The sequence below is a fragment of the Rissa tridactyla genome, chromosome 1 (assembly GCF_028500815.1).
Source record: "Rissa tridactyla isolate bRisTri1 chromosome 1, bRisTri1.patW.cur.20221130, whole genome shotgun sequence".
Taxonomy (NCBI): domain Eukaryota; kingdom Metazoa; phylum Chordata; class Aves; order Charadriiformes; family Laridae; genus Rissa; species Rissa tridactyla.
The window spans coordinates 150,770,036-150,793,798 of NC_071466.1; the positions used below are offsets into that span (position 1 = coordinate 150,770,036).

At 39.5% G+C, this 23,763-nt stretch overlaps 1 protein-coding gene across 11 annotated transcripts in view; it reads left to right on the forward strand.

Moving 5' to 3' along the window:
- MICAL3 (microtubule associated monooxygenase, calponin and LIM domain containing 3) overlaps positions 1–23,763 on the forward strand; it is a 197,286-nt gene that overhangs the window by 104,475 nt on the left and 69,048 nt on the right. For 9 of the 11 annotated variants that reach the window (XM_054189482.1, XM_054189553.1, XM_054189491.1 and 6 more), the window contains exons 16-25: positions 504–677; positions 1,778–1,870; positions 7,308–7,403; positions 9,603–9,659; positions 11,523–11,627; positions 14,119–14,226; positions 16,896–17,003; positions 17,679–17,865; positions 20,819–20,907; positions 22,058–22,145. In XM_054189482.1, the coding sequence (XP_054045457.1) occupies positions 504–677; positions 1,778–1,870; positions 7,308–7,403; positions 9,603–9,659; positions 11,523–11,627; positions 14,119–14,226; positions 16,896–17,003; positions 17,679–17,865; positions 20,819–20,907; positions 22,058–22,145 (1,105 nt within the window). The remainder of the gene's footprint in view (positions 1–503; positions 678–1,777; positions 1,871–7,307; positions 7,404–9,602; positions 9,660–11,522; positions 11,628–14,118; positions 14,227–16,895; positions 17,004–17,678; positions 17,866–20,818; positions 20,908–22,057; positions 22,146–23,763) is intronic. The other 2 variants (XM_054189519.1, XM_054189545.1) reach the window with 2 other exon arrangements.

Consider the following 23,763-nt stretch of genomic DNA (forward strand, 5'->3'; position numbering starts at 1 on the left):
TCTCTTTTTACTGCAATTTGATATGATGAGGACACCAAAAATAAAACTTTCAATTAGTAAAGTCATGCAGCATAGTCAGAATTTTCATTCATATTTAAATTTTAGCCTTGGTTAGTGCAAAAAGCATACATTTCTATTATGTCCCATGAGTCAGTCCTTCACTTGAAATGTTGATAGCCAAATAGGTACAAGTGAGTTAAAACTTAGTGCTTTGAGTTGTCAATGAAGGTTTGAAGATAGGCCTTTGCTTTGTGTCAGTGGATTCGTGGGAGTGTTTCAGCTGTGGTCTCTTTGGTAGGTAAGTGTATCAAATAAGGTTGAAAAGATAAGTAAAGTTTAACACAACTTTGGATGACATACTAAATGAAATTAAAATGTGAATTTTCAAGTGCAGACTAATAGATTTGTTTTCTACAGTGTTAGAAAACTATCACAGCGAATGGGTAGAGAGGAAAAGGCGATCCAGTGGCATCTTGTTAAATTTTGATATCGCTCATTGTTAGGAGGACATCCCGCGAAGCTACAGAGAAGAAAGGCCCACGCTGGTGAGCGCCTTGACAGAGAGGAGAATTGATGCTGCCATTGGGAATCAGAACAAAGTCAAGTCTATGGCAACCCAGCTACTTGCCAAGTTTGAGGAGAACGCACCAGTACAGTCCTCAAGCTTACGAAGACAGGTAGGAGATGGATAATAAAACCATTTTATTTTGGAATTATGGAGGAAGATCATGAATAATAACATCCCTTGAGGTGGGATGCTCTTCTACTTCAAAGGCTCTCCTAGAGAAGTGTGAAGCTTATTCAAAAGAGAAAAATTTTAAATTTAGGCGTATAGGATAGAGAAGAACTTCCTAATAAAAGTCTGTTTCCTGTTATTGCCTGTATTATATTAAGTCATCTCTTTCAAAAACATCCTACCAGCAATCAGTTTTCTTTTATAACGACTATTGCTGTTGAGAAAGCTTTCCAGGAACATCCCATTTCTAATGTTTAAGAACTATAATTTAATTTCTGATTTGAACTTTTTCATGCCAGGTTGTATCTGTTTGTTCTTGTGAACTGTGGTTAAGTTTTGTACATGTGTGTAAGCACAGCCGATAAATGCCTGGGAGTTTCTTTACAATTGGGATATTTGTGTCGTTCCCAGTGAGGCTTCCTAATAACTGCTGGTTATTCAGGATGGTATCTGAACTGCTGCAACTTCACTGTCTTTGAAGTTAGATTGAGTCAGTTCAAGGAAGTGCTAGCAGTGCAGTGTCAGCAGTGTAAGACTCACTATGGTTTAAGTGCCTGAGTTCTTCCTCTGCCGCAGTCTGTCTGTAGCCTGTCTGTAGCTTGTGCCAAGCTCTGTGCTGCCACGGCCAGATTGTGAATGGGACCTGACCTAGCTACTTTAAAGTTAGGTCAAGTGTATCTATGCTACACTGCACACTGGTGTTAGCAGTGTAACATAATCTCAAAATGGTGACGTTTATCCTGCTCTTTATCAATCAAATATTTCCTCAGCCACTATATATTGGCTGGAATAACCAGGCTTATTTGAAGGAACAATGAAAATGGAAAGAAGGTCTAAAAACATATGAAGTTTCCCAGTTTTGGATGTTTTTTCCCTTTTATGTTTTACTTGCTAAATGAATTCTCCCCTACCCTATTTTTTTTTCATAAATGTTTGTCTGTCTTATTCTGTATCCCATTCCTTTGGCTTTCTTTGAGTTTCCTTTACTATTTTATTTTTCCTCCTTGGTCCCAACCCACTTTCCCTACAACCTGCATGCAGCAACCTGTCCTGCCTTATCAAGAACGTGTTCACAACCAACCATCCAGCAGACGAGAGCAGGGCCGTCTTGCTCCCATACCCCAGTGGAAACAGGTAAAGAAACTGATTATGAATACAATGCATTGCCTGCACCCAACACCGGCTATTGCTGTCCTATTTTTAAACCGGTCCTTTTCTAGCACCTTACGTGAGTCGGTTATTTTAAATAATTTAACTTTTAATGAATAAAATCAACATCTACCTTCGGTAATGATGCACGGTTTAATGTTTCAGAAGGACTTAATAAAATTTTCCCTTCCCTCTTATGCTAGTTTCAGCTTCCCAGAGTTTCAGTGGATGTTTTATCATCCTTGCCTACAGATGCAACCTAGTGTAAACATTTTATCATCCGGAGTATGTCTAGATTTGTCTGTTGGAAAAAACCTGAAAATGTGTAAGCATTTATTGCAACCAGTGAGGTTAAAGGTGTTGTGCCATCTATGATATTAAAGCTGTTCCTTGGTTTAGATAGTAAAATCGGTTACCAGTTTTGTATTCACATGTGAAATCTTACGTGTTACACAGTTACAGGAGACTTTACTGTGATTTCCTTTTGTCTGTGACAAACCTAGCTGTCCTTGCCAGCTTTTCACATTCATTGCATTGCAGATTCCTATATTACTATAAATTAAGTAAATTCTAGGTTTTCTGCCACAGAGGGGGTCAGAATAGGGATCAACAGGAGAAAAATCAGCAGGTATCAAATTTTATTTTCTTTCGTGTGTGTTTTGGCCCAGTGTCATTACCGGTGTTTTTCTTCCATCGGTGCACTTTCGAAAACAAGCTTGTGATAATCTTTTCAGGCAGATAGGGATACTTGTCTTACTGTCTTACTCTGCTTCCACTGTTTCCCTGCGCACGTGGCCTCCTCGAATTTCTGAGAGTGTCGAGGTGCATTTTTCTGGCAGCCGTAATTTGGGGAAATATCTGCTTCTTTCTGGATGCAGTTTAATCAAAGCACAGTTTGGAGTCAAGAAGAAGAAGATGACACTAGTTTGGAAATTCACTGTTCTGCATGTTTATGGATTCACGGTGAACTTCATGTTCAAGGCATTCAACACAGTTAGTGCTGCCTGTCATGACCACTTGCCATGATCTAGAAGATTTCTCTCCAAGAAAGACGACCTAAACCAGGGGAATTATTGTCAATAGGACTGTCAAGAGAGTCTTAAAATATGTCAACATTATGTTTAGGTTTCCTGATGCAGTGTTTTTTCTTCTGCATTCTGTCTCATCAAAATCTTTATAGGCTAATGAGCATTTTCAGGTGGATATGCACATCGTGCATAATTAAGGCAAATTCCATTTTTTAAGAATACTTCCCAGGTAAAGGGGGAGAACCCAAAGAACCAATGCAGAAGAGCATAATATGGCTGTACAATATTAAGTCAGTTAATGAGCACTGCTTAGTTACCCCACAAAAAAAGGGAAGACAAACAATGCAGTCCAGTTTATCTCTGTTCAGAAGGTTGAAGATTTGTGTTTTAGCACTTGAGGAAGATCACGTCCCTGCAGCCTTGAGATTTGTATTTGAACCTGCCTTTGAAACTTTATGAAGGTTTTATAATTAAGCCTTTATGGTGAAACACAAAAGTTTTTGTCATCCTTATGTAATTGATCAAAAAAAGCACAAACTTTTGTTTCTTGCTTTTATGATGAGGATTTTCTTCTCACCAGAGAGCAGTTTGTTGTTGATTTTGTTCTTGTTTTTGCTTGCACTACATGATTAACAAAAAAAACAAGGGGAGGGATGGGGGAGAGAAAAAAATTCCTTCTGATCTCCCTCAACATTGATAGCATCTCCATATAGGCAGCAATGTAGGGCAGATCTTTGAAAATTCTTCCTGTAACAATTATGCTTTCAGAGGACTTACATTGTTTTATTAAATGCTGACTTTGCTTGCCTTGTGTGGATGAGTTCCTTCTCCAGATTACAGCTGGAGGTGATCTTCCCTTAATAGGCTTTACTGTGTCAACAGAAGATGGTTGGTTCTTGGGTCTATGTTTCATGCTGGATTTTGCAGTGCTTTTCATTTGACAAATGAAATGGAGAAGAATAAAACTTGGCGTCAAGGATGCAAAATCTGCAGGATACAGTAGGATCAAAGAAAAAATTGATACAGTCCCTATTCCAAAGGTTTCTTATTACTTTCCTGGAGAAACAAAGAACATCAGTTGTCTTCATTCAAAAGCTATGGGAGAATATAGAATCATTTATTCTTGACTGATCAGAGGTCAGGTGAGGCACGAAGCCATCCGCTGAGCCAAGCAGCCAGCTCTGCCAAGCTTGGACAGAAGTCCATCCTGCAGGAAGTTGTTGCTGAAGCAGTGCTTCAACTGGCTGCTGAGACTCCTAATTCTGGTTGCTTAGGCATGCAGAATCTAATAGCTGTGAGACTCTGTGTTACTATGGTACTGAAATGGCTTTCTACTGTGACACTGGGCACTCTAGCTACAAAGCTATATCCTGGGCCACAGATTACCAACAGTGGAGTTGGTGCAGGGTACCAGTACATGCCACTGGAGATACAGCAAAGGATTAGTATTGCTCCTGACAAGCTCTTTAGGGAGGATGTAGGTTTACTGGAAGGAGCTGTTCATGAAGCTACGGGAAAGGGTTGTCTTGTTTGGCACAGGTGTCAGAGCGAGCAGAAACTTCAGTCAGTGACTGCATATAAGATATATCACATAGTGAATACCTTCTACTGAAGAGTCCTTTGAAGAGGAGCAAAGCAGTTCTTAAGGGGACACAGTGGTGATGTGTTATTCAGGGAAACCACAAGTTGTCTAATGTTCTTGCCAGTAGACAGAATGAAGTAGAGGCCCTCGGGCGTCTTTGGGAGAAGGGAAGTTTTGCATCTCATGTTTGATAGATTTGGTCCTGCATGGAAGGGGAAAGTATACCGCAAAAGCGTAAGAGTGATTGCAGGGGAGAAACCACACAGTTGCAAAGGACGTGTTCTGGGTTGGACCTCCAGTTTTGATGGAAAATTTACATCTGCTTTGGGCTATTTCCTGCCAGTGTCTGTCAGATAGACTTCTTTAGCTGTACCTGCTTATCAGTTTATGTCTAGAACCTTGCTTTGACCTGGAGTTAAGAGTTATGAGGCCAGAAGTTTCAATGGGTTTGTCAGGCAGACTGTGTCTGTTACAGGTGGGGTAGGGGAGACTTACTAAGACAGGATTCCTAGAAAGAGTTAAATCCTGGCAGAATCTGTTCTGAAGCAGTTTTTACTTTTATCACAAGACCTGTAATTACTGTCTCTCTTGAAAAAGGGGAAAACCTTCAAAAGATCAAGCAGGTTAAAAACCTCACCAATCTGTAGCTCACAGCATTCTGTGTGGCCTGCATTTTCCTCATGAACTGGATGACAGGGTTTGCTTTATTGAGCTACACTTTGAGAATGTTGAACTGTGTTGGCAAAATTGGTTTCGTGCTATTATGAGCACCTCAGCAGCAGCTAGCAATGCATGAAGATACCATTAAGTGTACTTGTACAGTGGATATGTGTGTAATTTTTTATGTGATGGTGATATCTCCTAAAAAAACTGGTTTGTGTTTCATGGTGTGGTGACTAATCTCAAACAAATGCCTACTTGTATAAAAATATCTTCCATGATGTGTTATATTGCTTTCCAAGCCGTTTTGGCTGCTTTTGGGAAAGAGCATCTCATCAGGGATCATGAAGCCATTGAAAAGATATGTGGTCTATCCAGAAGAGGATCTCACTGTTTGGGTATGGTGTGGGAGACAAGCCTTTTAATCTGAATTTTGTCCTGGCCTTCCAGACTCTCAGCTTATGGCCTTCAGCAGTTTTCTGCTATAGTTTCATAAGTCTCCTAACAGCGGCAAGGTATGTGTGTAATACGTAAGCTTAAATCACTGTTGTGTGCAAAGGTGCTTGTAAGATGGAGATCACATGTCTTTTGGTGAAAATCTTTTCTGCTTCTGGAGGTCTGATGCTTGTTCTTTTGAGTTGGTCCTCTGAAGTACGAAAAAGGTTCAGCAGTACTACCTCTTTTCAATAATTCTGATGGAACTGTGGTTTTTGAAGATATACAATGACTTGAGATGACCATAGTCAGCAGGAGCTGACTAAAAGAAGAGAATGCATAACACCAATGATTTCTGCAAACATTGTTTTTCCTATTTTGTTTCTTATTTAAATTTGTTGATATATCTTTCCTCTTTTCTATATCCATCTTTGTCTTTGCGTGCTCAGAAATGCATCCTACTGGAGGACTGAACATGTACTGCATATACCTGTACAGTGTTATATTCTGAGATCTGCCATGGAAAAATACACAAGTTTGTGAAAATGTTAACATTTGAAATGCAAAGCTAGCCGTGGTCAGATGAAAGTCCATGAACAGCTGTAGTGGTTGAAAATGTTATCACCTTTTTGGCTAGAAATTAGTGGCTTCACAGCTAAGCCTTTTGAAACAGCATATAAATGTTCCTCATCCACTTCAGCGCAAAGTCATGTGCTTTAGTTTAAGCTGCTTGTAGCATGTGTTTGAATTGGAAGAGGTTGTTTTTTTATTTTTTTATTTTTTTGCTGAAAGGGAAGAGAACACGCAAACAGATATTTGTGCTAGCTCAGCTGTAAGGGCAGTAAGGAACATCTGTGATATCTTTATGCCTCATCTTTGGAGGTTATCTAATAGTGGCTTTGGATGCACAGCATTTTTATTTTTTTTTGGTAATGCGACAATTTCCAGATATGCTCTGTTAGTTAAGAACTCAAAAGAAAAGGAAAAATCAGGCAGAAAATACATTAATAATTATTCAGTGATGGAGAAAAGACTGTACATAGTAAGAAGTTACAGAACTAGAAAGGCATGTTTTCTGGCATATTAAAATGAGGACATGTATGTGCATTGTGTAATATTCAGACTATTAGATACGTCTACATTTTAGCTATAAAACAGCTGTATTTCTGTTCTAGTAGAATGACGGAGTACAGTTGAACTTGCCCGAGTTGGTTCAATATCTGCAAGTTATAGAGGAGGGATCTGAAGCTGAGAACAGAACACTATGACTTGAGTTGTATTCCTAATGAACTGCAAGCAAGAGTAATTAGGTCAACAGGATGGATAGCTTTAAACATTGCAAGTCACACAGCAATAAGTATTTTTTCATGAAGCAAAGAGAGCAGTCCAGCTGTGCTATGGAAAGTTCCAAGTTGTACCTTTCACTGATTGTAAGACCTTGAGTCAGAAACTCAACTGATGATTGATACGAGTACATGTTGGCTGCTCCTGGAAGTATCTGTCAAATGGACATGTGATCATGTGGCTACGGGTGAAAACCTTTGGTCTTTCAGCTTCAGATAAAATGTAGCCTTAGGTCATTCCTGAGAGATGCGAGTTAAGGATCACAATGTCTCAGTTCACATGTTCTGGCCTGTCTCACCAAAGCCAATGGTAATGTTATCTTTTTTCTACCATTATTATGATTTTTTTTTTCTTTTTCTGTTTTAAAAAAAAGATGAGGAGTAAGGAACGTTCTCGGACCTGCCCCAAAAAAGTGATCATGCTCTCTTCTTCCACTCCACCTTCCTCTCCACCATATCCCAGGCAGCAGGTGATTCCCTCTGCATGCTCTGTCCCTCTCTCTTCATTACTGCTTGTACAAGCGACTAGATCAGTTACCGGATATCCCATTTACAAATGCATTTCCAGCTTTCTTTTTTCAGATGACGATAGGGCTTCATCAACCTCTTAGATTAGAAACACAGGTTGGCATTAGCTCACCAGAAGTATGATTATCATGATTATCTGATGCATGGAGACTCTGAGATTTTACTGTAAGGTAATCTGTAATTAAAGTAGCCTTTTCCAGTTTTGAGTTGCAGCAAAATAGAAATTAAATATTTGGAGTAGTGTAGGGAAAGAAAATGCAACTTTTCTCCGTTTCCGCTCTTCATTTAAACAAGTGTGAATGAAAATTTGCCCTTGTATTCATGAAACTTTCAGGATTACTTGTATGAAGTGCCTTTTCAGGGTGTGGTAGTGGCCTGCACATGTCCAGTGTGGTCTTCCTGTCCCCTCCCCCCCCCCCCAAGCCTTTGTCTCACAAGAGTTTCTGTTCAGTCTGCCTGAGTTTGAATTTGGAGCAGTGAGAACTGTCTGAACAGAGTGTATAAATGTGCATCCAGATGTTTGTGCACATGTGTTTTGTTGTCCTTCTAGTTAAATATTACCTGAAATTCTTTAATATTTGTGTCATCTTGTACAGGGTCATCGTGCTTCTTTGAGCTGTATCATTTTTTAAGCTGTTGTTTTGTTTCCTATTGCAGTAATAAATTCCATTCCTCCCTGATTAATCCTGAACTAACCTTGAGGTGATAAAAAGGCAGCTGCAATAGACCTCCCATAACTTTAAATAGGAATTGTACAAATAAATTTCCCCATAGGTGAAAGATGTTTCTTTGCGGAACGCTTGTATGCCTATAAACTCTGTAAAGGCATGTTACCTTTTAGCAGAGTAGATAAGACTTATTCTTGGATGTAGTTTGACTTGCCTTATTGCTGTGATTTCTCAGAGTGTTGTTACATGTTAATTTGGTCTAATTATTGTCAGACTCTGGAGCACACATTCTCCTCTGCCTCTCAGATGTCTGCATCTGCAAGATAGGTCAGGTCTGCTTACTGATGTGATCTAAACCTGTCCTAACAAAAAAGTGGTTAGTTTTCTGGCACACTGTGGACAGCATGGTGCACGAAAGGGTACAGGAATGGACATCTATGTAGAATGGGTGGGGAAAGCCCTTTTCATAAGCAAAACCTGCGTTTAAACTGAATTGTGTGTAATATTATCAGATGATGTGATAGCTAGCTGCCTTCCTCTTCTCAACATCCTTTGAAAATTTTGACAGATACGTTTTATGAGAGAAGAAGGGTTTTCCCTAAGCTTACAGGTAGAGAAACTAAGGCAGTTAAATGCTGAGTTTTACTTTTTAATCCATGGTGTGGGATTAATTTTCCATATAGAGAAATTGGCTTTCAGTCACTAAGAACCCCGTAGCTCTGTATTTTCCCTCTCTAGCTTTTCCAAGTGTTTGTTTGTCCTGTGTCTTTTTGGTTGCCTAGTTCAGTCATGAGAGCCAACTACTGCTGGGTCCAAGTGTACTTTGACCGTTTTCTATGTTGTGTCCTGTAGGAAACCTTTTTTGTATGTTGTCTTTCTCAAACAAATAATAATAATAAAAAACCTTGGTTTCCTCTTAACTCTGAGGGATTTTTACCACCTGTGCTACAGAACTGATCTGCTAGACTCAATTGAGAGGGGTCTGCTTTTGGAAACATTCTTTTTTCCTTAGGAATGATTTCTTTTCCTGAAATTGTCCTGGCCCAGGCCTCATAGTGACTCAGATGTATCTATGTCCTTGTTACACTGATATCTTTTAAAACCTGTACCTCTGCGCTTCTAATGCATTCATTCTGCCACTTCTTTTAAACTTTCCATTTCCTTCCTTTGATCTAACATCACAGTATGAGTTTACATTGAGTGTCTTACCATCTTTATCGTACTAATTCCATTACATTGTGTTACTACATTGTGGCTTACTGACCTATTATGGATATATATGGATTGTTTTTAAAATTTTTCCTACAGGATCCAAGTTGTTATTGCCATTTTTAGAATATTTTTCTTAATGAACTGTCATGCTATTGTTATGGCCTCTTTTCTGTCTTCATCATAAGAAAAATTAGATGAAGTGTGTTTTGACTGGGAAGTCGGTCTGTGGTTGTTAATTAAGCTCACAATTTTTGCCTGCAGAGAAACAGGGAACCTGGTGGCGACTATCCTGGGGAGCAGAGTCCCAGACAGGAAAGGGTAAAGAGCATGAACAAATGGCATGGATGCTGATGACACAAGGCTGTGGTGGATGTGTGTAATACGGAGAGCAAATGTACTGGGTAGTGAAACACACTTATCCTAATGCTATTGTTAACACGCTGGAACTGCTGAGAGGCAATTAGGAGTGATTATTTCTGCGCGATACCCACAAAAATGCATAACAGGCCCTTATCAAGTTTGCTACATGCTTTTATTTTGCCGTAGATCTGGCACTTAAGCTCTTCCCATTCCTCTTTTTCTCTTACACCTCTTTATTGAAGTATGCTGTGGCTTTAGCAGAACAAGAGGAGTTATGTTTTGTGCTAATTCATGCGAACATGGTTGCATTGTTTCCACTGCTTGCTTTCTGGATGGTTAAACAACTGGCATTCCATCCTGCCTCCTACAGGCCAAAGTAAAAGGAAAAATGATGAGGCATTATTTAGCTTAGAGACTTTGAAGCCTTCTTGACAATGAAATATTCAACAGTCTGCCTGAATGGCTCAGTATTATACAGAGGCATGGGAAAAGAAAAGATAGGCACTCAGAAGAATTGGTTGATTTGAATTCATATTGACAAATTAATTGACGTTCCAGTAAAGGCTTTGAATGAATTAAGTCATAAGTGGTAGCCAGCTATAAAACTGTTGCAACTTTCAGAATGTGTTCTAACAAAAGACTCTTGTGGGCTGAATGTTTTCTGACAGGCAGTAGAAAATGAATAAGCGTGTGTCTGCAGTGACACAGAAGCCCACAGCTCTATAATAGGCCCTAGTTTTGGTGAAAATGATCTAGTAGGAAGGAGTAGGTGGAACTGAAAGCTGCTGAAAGTAGAGAGCGTTATTGATGCATCTGAATGGGAAAAGTGTTTCTCGTAAATTGGGTGTGAACCCAATTTTATGTTCTGCTTTGGAGAACAGTTAGCAATACGTATCGGCACCCTGGCATTCTTGACAGATCAAACCTGATGTTTCTTCATGCATGCGTTTGTAGTTCCTGGTTCATTTACTTTTGAGCTCTACAAACAAATTAGCTGAAGACTGTGTGATATTGCAGATGTCACTCCTGTCCTGTACAGGAGGCCACATGCCAGGTCTTTTTTCCATGTCACACAACAGACTAAGAATGTTGATATGAAAGACCAGAATAGCAGAGGTGTCAAATATTGTGCCTGGAATGTGTTGACATGACAGTGCAGTAAAAACAAGTAGGGCAGTGAAGTTGCAGAATGAAAACTGGCAACTTCTGTGGTAGTTTGATTTTGCTGTGCTTTGTTTCAGCCATCCAGTCTCATTAAACATTGTCTCTCTGGAAAGTACAGCATTCACTTTTCATATACCAGTGGAGACAAACTCATTCTTTATGAGAGCTGAAGTACGTTGCCCTAAAAGATGTGTTTCTGTGCACAAAATCTGAGAAACACAAGTATGTGCGGGCTTAGATGTGTAAAGGAAATCCTTGAGAATTGAGAACTATGGTGAAATAAGTTGGCGAATAAGCTCCTTTGTGCATGATAAAGCTACTTTTTTTTTTTTTTTTTTTTTTTTGGATGGTAATGCCAGAGAAAGAGGCCACACGCTTGTTTGGTTTTGGCTGCAGCAGTCCTAGGTGGGAGAGTTGTGAATAACAACTAATTCAACTCTTTTTTCGTGGCCTTGAGGGTCAAAACTTAAATTTCATAATTAGAACAGTAGACCATGGAAATAAATAATAAATAAATAAAAACAGTCTTACATGGGAGCTCCTCTTACTGTTCTGCATGTGAATTTCATACCTTTTTGTCTCGCATTTCAGTGTCTATTCCTTTTGGGGGCTTTTTTTGCTGGTTTGTTTACTTCCTCCTCCTTCCTCATCTCACAGAGATCTCCTCGTTTATTTTCTGATGACCAAGTGCCTGAGAATGTTGAACAAAGGGCATGTCAGCTAGCTGCCCTCCTGGAGTCCAGACCTGCAGTGAGGCATCAGGTGACTACAGCCCTGCCTATCTGGTGTCCAGTGTGGGATTCTGGGTACCGGTGACATCTGGGGTCAGAGGGATAGAAAAATTCACCAAAATACGATGACCATTGCTGTACAGTCATGTGGTTAAAAAGACACAGTCAAGTCTATTTTGTGTAGTATTTTTATCCTGCTTGCCAGTTCTTAACTGTCTCCTTGTTTGATGAATGGCAATGTTTCTGTTTCTCGAAACACAATAAGGTAAAAAACAGCCTCCAAACTTCAGAGTACATGCTGAAAACCAGCTGCACTCCAGATAAAATCATCTCACAGTGGTTGTTTACCAGTCAGTTGCTTACAAATTTTACTTGCTTCTGGAAGCAGAACGTTCACATTTTCCAAGCCTAATTCCTGGCTCTGAAGTACTACTTTTGTGTCCATACTTCCTGTATACTTATTTCCAACGGTAGAGTTGGCAGCTTGTGCAGATTTTCTTTGATTCCAGTGTACACTTCTGTTTTGGTTTGGTTTTGTGCTTAATTTTCTCTCCCGTGTGTCGTCTTTGGCATATGGGAGCATGCCAGTTTGAACAGCGGTTTCTTTAGCTTCTAGTTGCTTGCTCCAGTCTCTGTTTTCAGTTATCTTCAATGGCATTTGGCAAACTGGAGAGTGCTTTTGGAAAACACCATCTACATAAGTGATTTTTTTCATAACTTATTGTTTTGAGTTCACCATCCAAAATCAAGTTCTCTTCTTGGGCTGGAGTATAAACAATCCCAGAACTTTTGCTGGTGGGCATAACTTTTCCAAGCCATGTCAAAAGGAAATTTATAACATTTAGGTTACTTTCAGTTGCTGTTCTTTTGGGGATGCTGTCTTTGCTGATAATTAAAGTCAGTGAAACTGTTCTCGAGGAAAGAAGAGTGAACCTTTGGCTGGATTTGGGGTAGAATTTGGGCACACAGAAGACTGGGTAAGAAGACTAATTTCAACATATTAACATCCATTTGTTTATGGGTAACACAACTGAAGATGTTAGGCATAATCCAAGGACAGCGTGCTCACGTGCGTTTCCTTATTCAGTTGGAATAATGATACAGAAATGAACATCTAGACCAAAACATCTTGTTCCTACCTTTTGTGTTGCAGTCTAGTACTTTTAAGCTCCTTTTGAGGGTGGAAGAGATTAAGAGCATTACAATGCAAAGACAGAAATTATTTTTGAAACTAATTTACGCATAGTGCAGAATTAAGGAGCAGAGAAAATATAAGGGAGATGGAGAACACAAAGTAGCGGTAGGATAAAGTGGGTAGGGCAGAGAGGAAAAAGAGGAAACAGATGTTGGAACACTGCAGGCAATGGTAGATTATGATGTGGGATTTAAGGGAAGAAAAGAAAAGTAGAGCAGTAAGAGAAAGAAAGCTTAGCAAAGAAGCACATTTTCAGAAAAGAAATTTGATTAAATGTTGATGATCTTAAGTACAGAAAATCTGTGTATAAAATAGTTATATTTCTTTAAATTGGGGAAATTGTGAAGGCCAAGCTGTTTTGCATTTTGTCCAGTAGATTTAATCTTGAGACTAGGCTATTCTAAGTGGCTAGAAATAGCTATTTTTGTGGGTAATGCAGCTATGTGACTCTTATTTTCCTTTTTATAATAGAAAACAGAACTTTCTTGAAAAAGGGACAAATTTTGGAAATATGCATAATTTCTCTTTCCAGATTACATTTTCTAGGAATGCGCAGTTTCTACTAGCACTATTTGTCTGATACTTCCAGCTATTGTTTTTTTTTCCTGTTTATGTTAAGTGTTTCTTGGGAGATAGCTATAACGAGCCATGGAGATAATGAGGGGTATGTTGGAAGACCAAATCTCAGGTTCTCCTGTGAGGAGCTAGTTTCAGAAGGATGCAGATCCTCAGTTTGGGATTTATTGCTTGACAGTTGATAAGCAAGAGTAGCAGATTGTTTTATATTGTTTCATTCTTTGTAGTGTGATGTTTCCAATCTGCTTACAGTAAAGTTTAGGTTGGAAATTTGCTGCTAATTACTGGCAATGCTTACAAGTTAGTTTCCTTCTCTTCCATCCCCAAGGAGAGCAGGCTTTTTGGTTTATATAGTTAAAATATAGAAGAGGTTTCACATGGCCTGAAGTACGATCTTCGTGCCTTGGGCCAGTAATACAGAACAATGGGAGATACAGGTGGAAGAGCTGAGCAAATTGATTTGGGATCTTTGCCAGTGGCTTAGTAGGTTGGGTTACAGGAGGCTGGACATCTGTGGAAGTACGTAACTGCTTCCAAATGGTCCTAAATAACTTAAAACCTAATAAAAAACAAATTAAGCCTCACTAGGGAGAAAGTGAAGATACACTGGATATTTTCCTCCACGTTATCCTACAAGAGTCTTTAGGACAATTTTTTTGATGGTGGGCAGAAGGACCTGAGTTTTTTCATTTTCTCCTCTCTTCCCTCTATAGCCATGTATGATTGCTTTGATTTTTATTTTATTTTTTAGCCTGAGACTGAACCGTCTCGCCGATTCTTTGTTGACCAGTGGGAGCTCTCCCTTAGCCTCCGTTCTTCTAATCGCCCTTCTTCACCTTCATCTGACTCTCTTCGACAGGTAGCATTAGCCTGAGCATTGCAAGGTGCACTCAGCTGTGTTCGCTTGCTGCACCCTGGTCCCACCAGCCAGGGACACACCACAAGAGATGGCTAGGCTTGCAATGCTTCACCTGCAGAATGGCAATGTCTGTGCATATTCATGCACAAATGAGAAGCCAGAAGCAGCCTGTGGCATAGCTTGGTTATTGTCATAAAGCTATAAAGCAGTTTGAAACTAAATATATTTAACGTTTGACGTAAATGAAAAGCTTGTGGTACATCTCACTCTCAAACGAGTCTTTTTGAGCACTGATAGTCCTGGCTTTGCAGTAAAGATTTCTTGTTTTGCTTGCTTCTTTTGTTGAGATCTTGGGCCAAACTATAGAACGTGTTTGTGCATACGTGCTTAATGGACAGTGTGAAATAAAAAGTACTTCAGCTTTCTGAAAAATCACTGAGAACTTGAACTAATTAACAGTTGTCATACATAAACACCAGGAACTTGGTTTAACCTAGTCTGGAGTGGGTTCTATGCCCACTCTTGAAAATGTTGCAGAACGTTGTATATCTTTAAGGCTTTTGCCCATAGGAGGAAAGATAAAATGCTTCATTTAAGACCCAGTGTTAGGCCAGGTGTGATGTATAGGAACAAAGCAAAACAAATCGGAAACGCAGAACCCCAAATCAAAAATTCATCAACTAATTTTCCCGCAGCAAATAGTCCAAGGTAACGTGAGTTAAGATTAGCATAATCACTTTTTAAGCATGGAACTTCATATGTGCTGATAGAAATTTAAAGATCCTGAAGCATCTGCAATTAAGGTTGGATGAAGGTTTCAAAGCAAACTTGTTCAGTGGAAACCTGGTTCAGCTAAAAGAAAAATTTTCCTGTGGAAAAGCTTGAACTGCCTTTTAAGAAAATTTAAAAAGCCTCAAAAGTTTCTGGTCTTTTAGAGGAAAATTGAAAACTCCTGGCCAGGTGATTATGGTTGTCAGTTAAAGATCAATGTTGAATGAAAGGAAGAAAGTTTTTCCAGTGGGCACCACTTTGAATGTAATATTTGACAAGATATGATGTATGACATTGAAAGGCAACTCTGCACGTATGTGTGTGCACACATTAGCTGAGGAAGAATATGGAACCTGGAAAATTTTGAAAGAAAAATGATGTGTTGTTTCTTGCATATATAAATACTGTGAGTGCTCTACATTTTGGGGTGGAATCAGTAGACAAGTAGAAGTTCTTTCTGGGTAGAAATAAACCCTCATTACTGCAGTGGCACAGAGCTTAAGGAATTGGGACTTCAGTGACGGCAGTGGTAATCTCTGATGCCTGAGCACTCCATTTTCAAAATCTTTTTCCCCAAAGTACCACCCGTTCTGTGGTGAATTTCAGTTTTTGTGGTGCTTCCTGCTGTTCTCGTGTCTGAACATGTGAAGGTCTTACACATTCCTAAAAGGCTAATAACCACATGTGTGCAATTTATGCTGGTTTATTAGTTATGGGGAATAACTAGTGTGCTTCAAACAAGTTCTGCTATATGACTAAAGGGGTTTTGAGATACGACCTTAGTCCTTTCCTTCAGAATACTCGTATCTTTGGTATTTTACGCTTGCCAGAAGCTGGAGCGTCTCTCTTATGATCTTTCATTTCCTGAGGAGACTCCAGCTAGAAAAATTCATAATGCTTCTTAGTCTGGAAAAGGAAAATTGCTTGGCGTGCTCTTTGCTGCTCTGAGTCAAATACATGGCGTTTGCAGTGTGATTTTTGCTAACAGGGATGTAACCACATAATTTTCTTAACCATGTAATTATTGCCAACGGTTGTAATTATTTCCTGTGAAAAACACTTCCTCTGCTGCTGCAGTGACTGGACTTGGCTGGCAAACACCCATTTTGTACCATCTAAAGTAACAGCCAACCTGCCTAGATTTATTGGAATATTGAAGGGGTTTTAGATATCCAAAGTTATGGAGTCAGTTAATACCCATGATGGAGAAAAGCCTAGTCATAAAGCCGTGATCACAGTTGAGCAAGTATATGTTCCAGATGTATGCAGGTATGGCTTTAGTGCATTGGATGAGGCTCTCACATCTTTTTTGATATAATCTTCAAATATAGCATTGGAAGAATTCACATTTTTGAATCACTACGAGTTCCTCAGTTAAGGATTTCTCCCTGCTCTGAATGCTCTGTAAATGAATTCTTTCCAGTTGCTAAGCATATAAACATGCTGTTGTGATCAACGTGTTGCATTAGACTATGTAACATGTCTTCTAAAATATCTTTGTTTCTGATGCCAATTTTACCTGCAACCTAAAATCTTAACCTGTATTTGGCCTCGTCTTTGAGAAGTGTCTATGCTTAGGTTTCCAGGTGCAAAATACCCCACAAGCAAGAGTAAGATCTGCTTTCTTCATCATCATAGTATTTCTAGAGCACTTAGAGAATGCAAAATGCAAGGAGCCTTTTCCATTGTTACAGTTGACCCTGGACTGTAGTGGTGACTTCTGATGACACTAGCTTTGCTATTATTACTTGTCACTTCATATTGTCCACTGTCTTGGCATGATTTGACCTCTCTGCACCTTTTCACCACCTAACCTATTATAATTTTGGTCATTTTTTTAATTTGATTTTTTTTCCCTTTTCTCACTGCCCTATTGTTTTATTCCATCCATCTGGTAGAAGTATATAAAGATGTACACAGGCGGAGTGAGCTCATTGGCTGAGCAGATAGCCAATCAGCTTCAAAGGAAAGAGCAACCCAAAACCCTTCTAGACAAGAAGGAACTGGTAAGACGATGTACAGAAGATGATGCGTGTTTGTGATTAGATGTACTGTAGATCTGAAGTGTTGTGAGTGTGCAGTTGTTTCTACCACTCATGGAATCTGTTGTAGCTTTGTGAAAGACTTCACTTCCCTTTCTCTATCCACCCCTCACTCTTGTCCTCGTTTTCCTTGCAAAATGTTTTAATCGAACCTCAGTGTCCAAGAGTTCTGCATATATATTTGAGAAACTGCTTGTCGTATTTATGAAGATGTGTTTGATCCACTGGGGCTACTTCTGCATTATTATTTTCTGGAGGTGATGCTGATTTTAATAATGTAGGTCTAAGAACTGCTGTTTGAGGGTTTCTAATGGTTTTGGCTTTCCATCGTATGCCTCCTTCAGTCATTTATTTCAAGGTCATCATTAATAGTACTGCTGTCTGCTCTTCCATCCAGAGTTTAGCTTATTGCTGACATATGTAGGCATGGCATCCTAGGACCACCTTCCCTGGACAATAAGGTTAGTTTCTGATGCCCTGGTTAAACCTGTCAAATGTGTCCAAGAACTGTACCATCCATGTGGGAAAAACTACAGCATCCAGATGCTCCTGTATCCACATAAATGAAGAGATAATATGACCATGCAGTCTTGGTGAGGCTGGACACACACAAATTTTGCCATGCCTATTTCTGTCTAGGGCTCACTCAAAAAGGAGTTCCCCCAAAACCTGGGAGGCAGTGATGTCTGTTACTTCTGCCGCAAGCGAGTCTATGTGATGGAAAGACTGAGTGCTGAAGGCAAGTTCTTCCACCGCAGTTGCTTCAAGTGTGAATACTGTGCGACAACTCTGCGCTTGTCATCTTATGCCTATGATATTGAAGATGGTAAGAGAAATTGCCTTTTTGTCTGAATTCTCTTAACTGTACTGGAAGTCAATCTAGTGATTTCACTGCTTTCTTTGCTTAAAAATTATTTGGTGAAGTTAGGGAAGAGAGTAACTTCTGTTCCAAAGACACCATCTCTGAAATTGTTGAAACTATGTGGATTTCCTGTGGACTGGTCATGCCGACAGCAGAATAACTGAGCTGTTAGGAATTAATATAACATAATAACAGCTGCTAGAATGCAAAGAAACAAATAGTAGTTGGGGGCTTTAAGAGGCTTTAGAGGCTGACTTTGAAGGCTAGACCATGAGGAAACTCCTTAGTTATTTAACACTAAGAATAGAGAGAACTACATTAATTAACAGAATAACACAATAAGAGAAATTAAGAGAGAATAACGCATTGAGGACAAATGCAGTCAGCTTTTGCTGCTTGAAGACGTCATGACTGTCCAACTCCGTATGTTTATTTTAGATGTACTAAAATAGGAACTTTATAATCAGGGGCTGTGATAATAGCTCATTACAGACTAAGTTCTGATTATATAGCAAAAATTGAGCATCAAAGTTGAGTAGAGGTAAGTCAGTGTTATATACAGAGAGAAATTGTTGTTGTAGTAGTTAATGAAGATTCAGTAGTGATCCTTGTCTTCTGTATCGGACAGACTGAGGAGGAAGGAATATGATTACAAAACTTGCTGATGACTCAGTTAACAGAATCTAAGAATGCTAAGAATTTAGGGAAGCTTCAGAAATACCTGACAAATCTGAGAAACCAGACAATATGGCAGCAGGTGAAACTCAAAATTTATCAACAAAGTGTGCATATTGAAACTAATAATTTGAAATCAGACATCACTTGTTAATAGTAATCTCCTCCTAAGAGTAGCAATGTATTGCATTCTTTGCTTGAGCAATGATTGGCAGAAATTTCACAATTTCTGAAGGAAAAAAAAGAGAAAGTATCTCAGATAAACCTTTATTTATATCAGCAGGTGTGACTTTATTTTCTATTATCTTTACTCCTCTCTCAATAGGAAAATATGTGCAAAATGATGATGTAGAAACTAAAATAACAGGAAAAAAGTGTTAGTACCAATAGTTTTCCCTACTCATTGAGTCAAAGATGAAGTAAAAATTATAAACTGATATGCCACAGGATGAAACTGCACAATATTCTACTGCAGATTAAAATGTTATAAAATTTAGAGGTATCTACTGCATGTAGCTAGGAAGAAGGTTTTTGCATATACTCAGTAGACTAACCACCATGGAAACACCATCCAGGCTTAAGGGGCAAAACCCCAAAATTATGTATTGATGATGCATTATAGAATGACTTTAAGAAATGGACTTGCTCAGTCACGAAGAGTTGAGGAAACTTAGAATCATCAAACACATCTCCCAGTAAGGAACAGAAAACCCATTATTACTTGGCCTGAAGGTCAGCAGACTTGGCATGCGAGTTTAAAGGGGCCAATGATAATTTTGAAATCAACATCTAAAAGTAAAAGCTTCCTCCGTAATCAAAATCAGGGAAAAAGCATTTTTTGAGCACTGCTGTTATTTTGGGTGTTCACAAATAACTGAATATCTGATTATATGATTAGTAATAACAGACTGAGCTCTTCTCTCAGCTATATGAGCTGAAACAGTTTTTGCCACCAGATTTAGTGATTCCCTCTGCCAGCAAGCTTATGTATGTATTTATGGGCAGATAGTTCTCAATAAAACAAACACAAAGCTTGGAGTTTCAGGACACTTACAGCATTGATTCTGAAATGTTATTACATGCATAACAGTTGTGTATGTATATGAAGCAGATAGGGCCAAACAGAAATATGCGGTAAAACATCTAATCTAATAATTGTGAAAATTTAGCTTATATTTTATTCTGGGTTTCATTTGAGAGAAAAAATAACAAAGCTATGAATGCATCATTGCCATTCATCTAGCTGTTTGGACTGATGAGCATTCTGCAACATTCTGCAGTCAGTGTCTGGTTTTAGGCTTCAAAGTCTGAGAATTTTTTTCTAAGAGCTTTTCTGTTGTTGCTCTTCTCAAATAATTTGAAAGAGCAGTTTTTGGAAAGAGCAAATATTAAGAAATGTTTATTTAAGCAGAGACTTCTGAAAAGATAGGGTTTGTCACTTTTCCATCGTAAACAAAGCATTGTGCAAATACCAGCCCAGAAAAACTAGAGGAAGGGGCAAAGGTCAGAATATAGGTTTGAAATGCATTAGCAAAGTTGTAGGAATAGGATAGCAGTAGGGGATGCTATGGGCTGTGTAAACCAAGCAGGATATACTGACAGCTGTACATGGAAAGATAATTATGTGCCATCCATTTGCTGCTATTATTTGTATTGTGGTATTACTAGTGCTGCTTTGGCTTCCTGACAGTGTTTAGATACTGGTGAAAATCCATGTAGACTTCTGGGGTGTTACTAAACCAGTGGTATCACAAAAGGTCTTAATTGTGAAAATAATCAGTAGTTGATTGTCCTTTTCACAAGTAGCCACTGTGCATTTTAGAGATGGTTCTTTGGGAGTTAACGCTGTCCTCTCCCACTTTCCTCTGCTGGTTGTATTCATTCTTGCTTTTTCCAAAAGTGCTTCTGCCAGCTTTTCATGTGATGATTTCTTTGTTCCTCACACACTGCCGCATTGTTAGCATGTGATACCACACAAGCCTCACAGCTTTGCTTTGGTGTTTGATAGGATTTTAAACTAAATGGCTGTCAGGCACCCAATGGAAAGGAGGCTAGTTAGGAGGGGGAGAGAGGAGGGCTGGAGTTAAAAAACTTCAGATAGCGTTTGCTTCCATGTATAGTGAATAAACTAGATGGAGCAACGGGAATGGCAGCAGAAAATAAGTTGCAGTGAGATGGACAGTTATATTGTGCTAAACTGCTGTGTTCTCATTGCTGACCATCATTTGCGTTTTATCTGCAGGTAAATTCTACTGTAAGCCTCACTACTGTTACCGACTCTCTGGTTATGCTCAAAGGAAGAGGCCAGCAGTGGGTCCTTTGTCAGAAAAGGTAACTCATTATTTTCATTTAAGATGTCATGTTAATAGGTTTTGATTCCGAACATTGAAAAAGTAAATATGCTGGGGTTTTTTTTCCAGAAAGTAGAAAAAAACAGAGTGCACTGAGTTGCTTTCTTATGTCGTGAGATCTTGCAGCTCTATAGATTTTATTTAATAGCGGTTCCTTTAATTGCCACTTTTCTTTTCATGGTTCCTTTATAAAATAATGTACCGTCCCATTCAGAACAGGATTTTGATTTGTTTTCTGGTCAGCTGAAATATTTATGCAGTCCATGCAGAGAACAAATGAATTATATTACCAGTTTTGGTTTTGCTTTGTTTCTCCATATTTTTTCTTAAGATGAAACATTTATTTGCATTTCCTTTGAAACATGAAGTTCTACCCCCTTGCATAGGTGCTATGAAGAAGACCTGTCTTCATTTCTGAAGGTTTTCTGTGTGTTAATGGAAGCCTGCATGGAAAGAAAGGATATCCCTTTTCCTATACTATTGTAATGGAAGCATTTATGCTTTAAATATAGGATCAAGACACACTGTGTAATACAGAAAAGTCTCCAAGCTTTTGTCATTACTGTCTAAGGCATTTAATTTGTCTCCTCCACAGTATTTTTGCAAACTGTTTGAGTAAACTATATGGTAGTCTCTAAACTCATTCTGTTATTATGCTTGCGTGCTACGAACTGTCCTTCCCCCTTAAATTATATTTTCCTTTGTGGTAGTGGTGGTTCTTGTCTTTCTGCCTGTTTCTCAATATATGCTAAAGCTGTACTCCTTTTTTTTTTTTTTTTTTTTTTTTTTTTTTTTTGGAAGGATAAGGGATCCATCCCAATATTTGTGCCATACTTCCTGCCAAAAATAAAGACTAAAAATGGTACTAGTTTTATTTCCCAGATGAGCAGGCTTGACTTTCTTGGATATCCAGCTTGTTTTTCAGAGCTTTAATAAAGCCATAAATTGAGCAGGAACATACTTGGTTCAGGCCTTGCCTTACGTGATGATTAAGGTGTATCTTAATTGCAAGAGGGATGGCTTCTGAGTTCGTGTTCAGTACTTATAGCCTCACATGGAAAAAAAAAAAAAGAGTATTGCTGAGTCATTTCAATTTTAATATGAATTTAATTTCCCCCACATTCTTGCAGGACACCAAAGGACCTCTGCAGGACGCCATGGCAAGTGATGGAAGTGGACGGGCAAATACCATCTCCGCCTCAGCAGAGAGGGCCCCAGGTAGCTCCGCTTCCTTCTTTAGCAGGGTGGTGCAGTACTCTCTTGGCCTCTTTGACAGAGTTAGGGTGGCAAGCCAGCGCCTGCAAAGCACAGTTTCCTCGATTGGGCACCACGTAGCCCAGAACCCTTTGGACTCCTTTTTCATGTGTCAGCTGATGGCTTTTGGGGTTCCCTTTCTCTATGTCCAGTCAGAAGTTCTCATGCAGATCCTAGGGGAGTTCTGTGGGCAGCCTGCTGACCAGTAAGAACTAATGTGACCCAACTTTATAAGCTGTATAATTTGTGTGATTTTTGGGGTGCTGTGTGAATTTCGTGTGTTATGTGAAAGTCTCAATATATTATTTTGCACTGTGGCTTTGGGGCCTAGATGTTCTCGGTCCTTTCAAGGACGTTATCCAAAAGAATTGCAGGAAAACACAGATGTTCAGTTGAGGGTCTCCTCTGAGTGGGCCTGGTTAAAGAGCCCTGGTCTGTAATGTATGCGGCTCAGCGTTAGTGAAGTTAAAAGTTCTATTGATGCACTGGAATAACTCTCAAACTGGATTTCTGTGTTTGCCTGAATTCTGGGTGTGGTTTCTTGTTCTCCCAAGCTTCTCTTCATTAATCTGGTACTTGAATGGGAAAGATCCCATTATCTCTGGATTGTCTCTCTTGTGGAATTCTGGGTGTCTCTGACAGTTAATGGGATCGGATTCCTTAAACCCCTTGAATTTCATGGTGCTGGCGGGTCATGGTGCTCTTCCCTCACTGCCAGAATCTGTGCTGCTCCTAGCCATGGCTTTGGGAGTGGGGTGGTGAATGTGTATGTCTTGCTGTGAAGTAGTTTTGCCTTTTAACTTGAAATTCTAATTCCTTCTAACATGGGAGAAGTGTCTGTGCTACAAATGCTCGTTTGCCCAGCCCTGAAGTGCTCATTTAGTGACATCAGAAAAAGGAAGAGATTTGATTCCTAGTATCTGTTCCAGAACACTATGGATAAACTAAATCAGCTGCTTTTAGAGAGAGAACATACTTAGAGCAACACTCTCAAGAAAAGAATATTTTCACAGTGCTAGCTGAGAAAAGACCTTAACAACATATAGGCAAAAAAAATCATAGAATCTTCATGGTTGGAAGGGACCTTTGAGATCATCCAGTCCAACCATACACACACAAAAAAACCCCCCTACAATCTCTGTCACTAGAGCATGCCCTGAGGTGCCACATCTAGACGTTTCTTAAATACCTCTAGGGATGGTGACTCAACCACCTCCCTGGGCAGGCTGTTCCAGTGCCTGACCACTCTTTCAGTAAAGTAATTCTTCCTAATATCTAATGTAAACCTCCCCTGCCACAACTTCAGACCATTTCCTCTGGTCCTGTCATTATTCACCCGGGAGAAGAGGCCAACACCCACCTCCCTACAACCTCCTTTCAGGTAGTTGTAGAGGGCAATGAGGTCTCCCCTCAGCCCCCTCCTCCAAACTAGACATGCCCAGCTCCCTCAGCCTCTCCTCATATGACCTGGTCTCCAGACCCCTCACCAGCCTGGTAGCTCTCCTCTGGACACGCTCCAGCACTTCCATGTCCCTCTTGTACCGTGGGGCCCAGAACTGAACACAGCACTCGATGTGAGGCC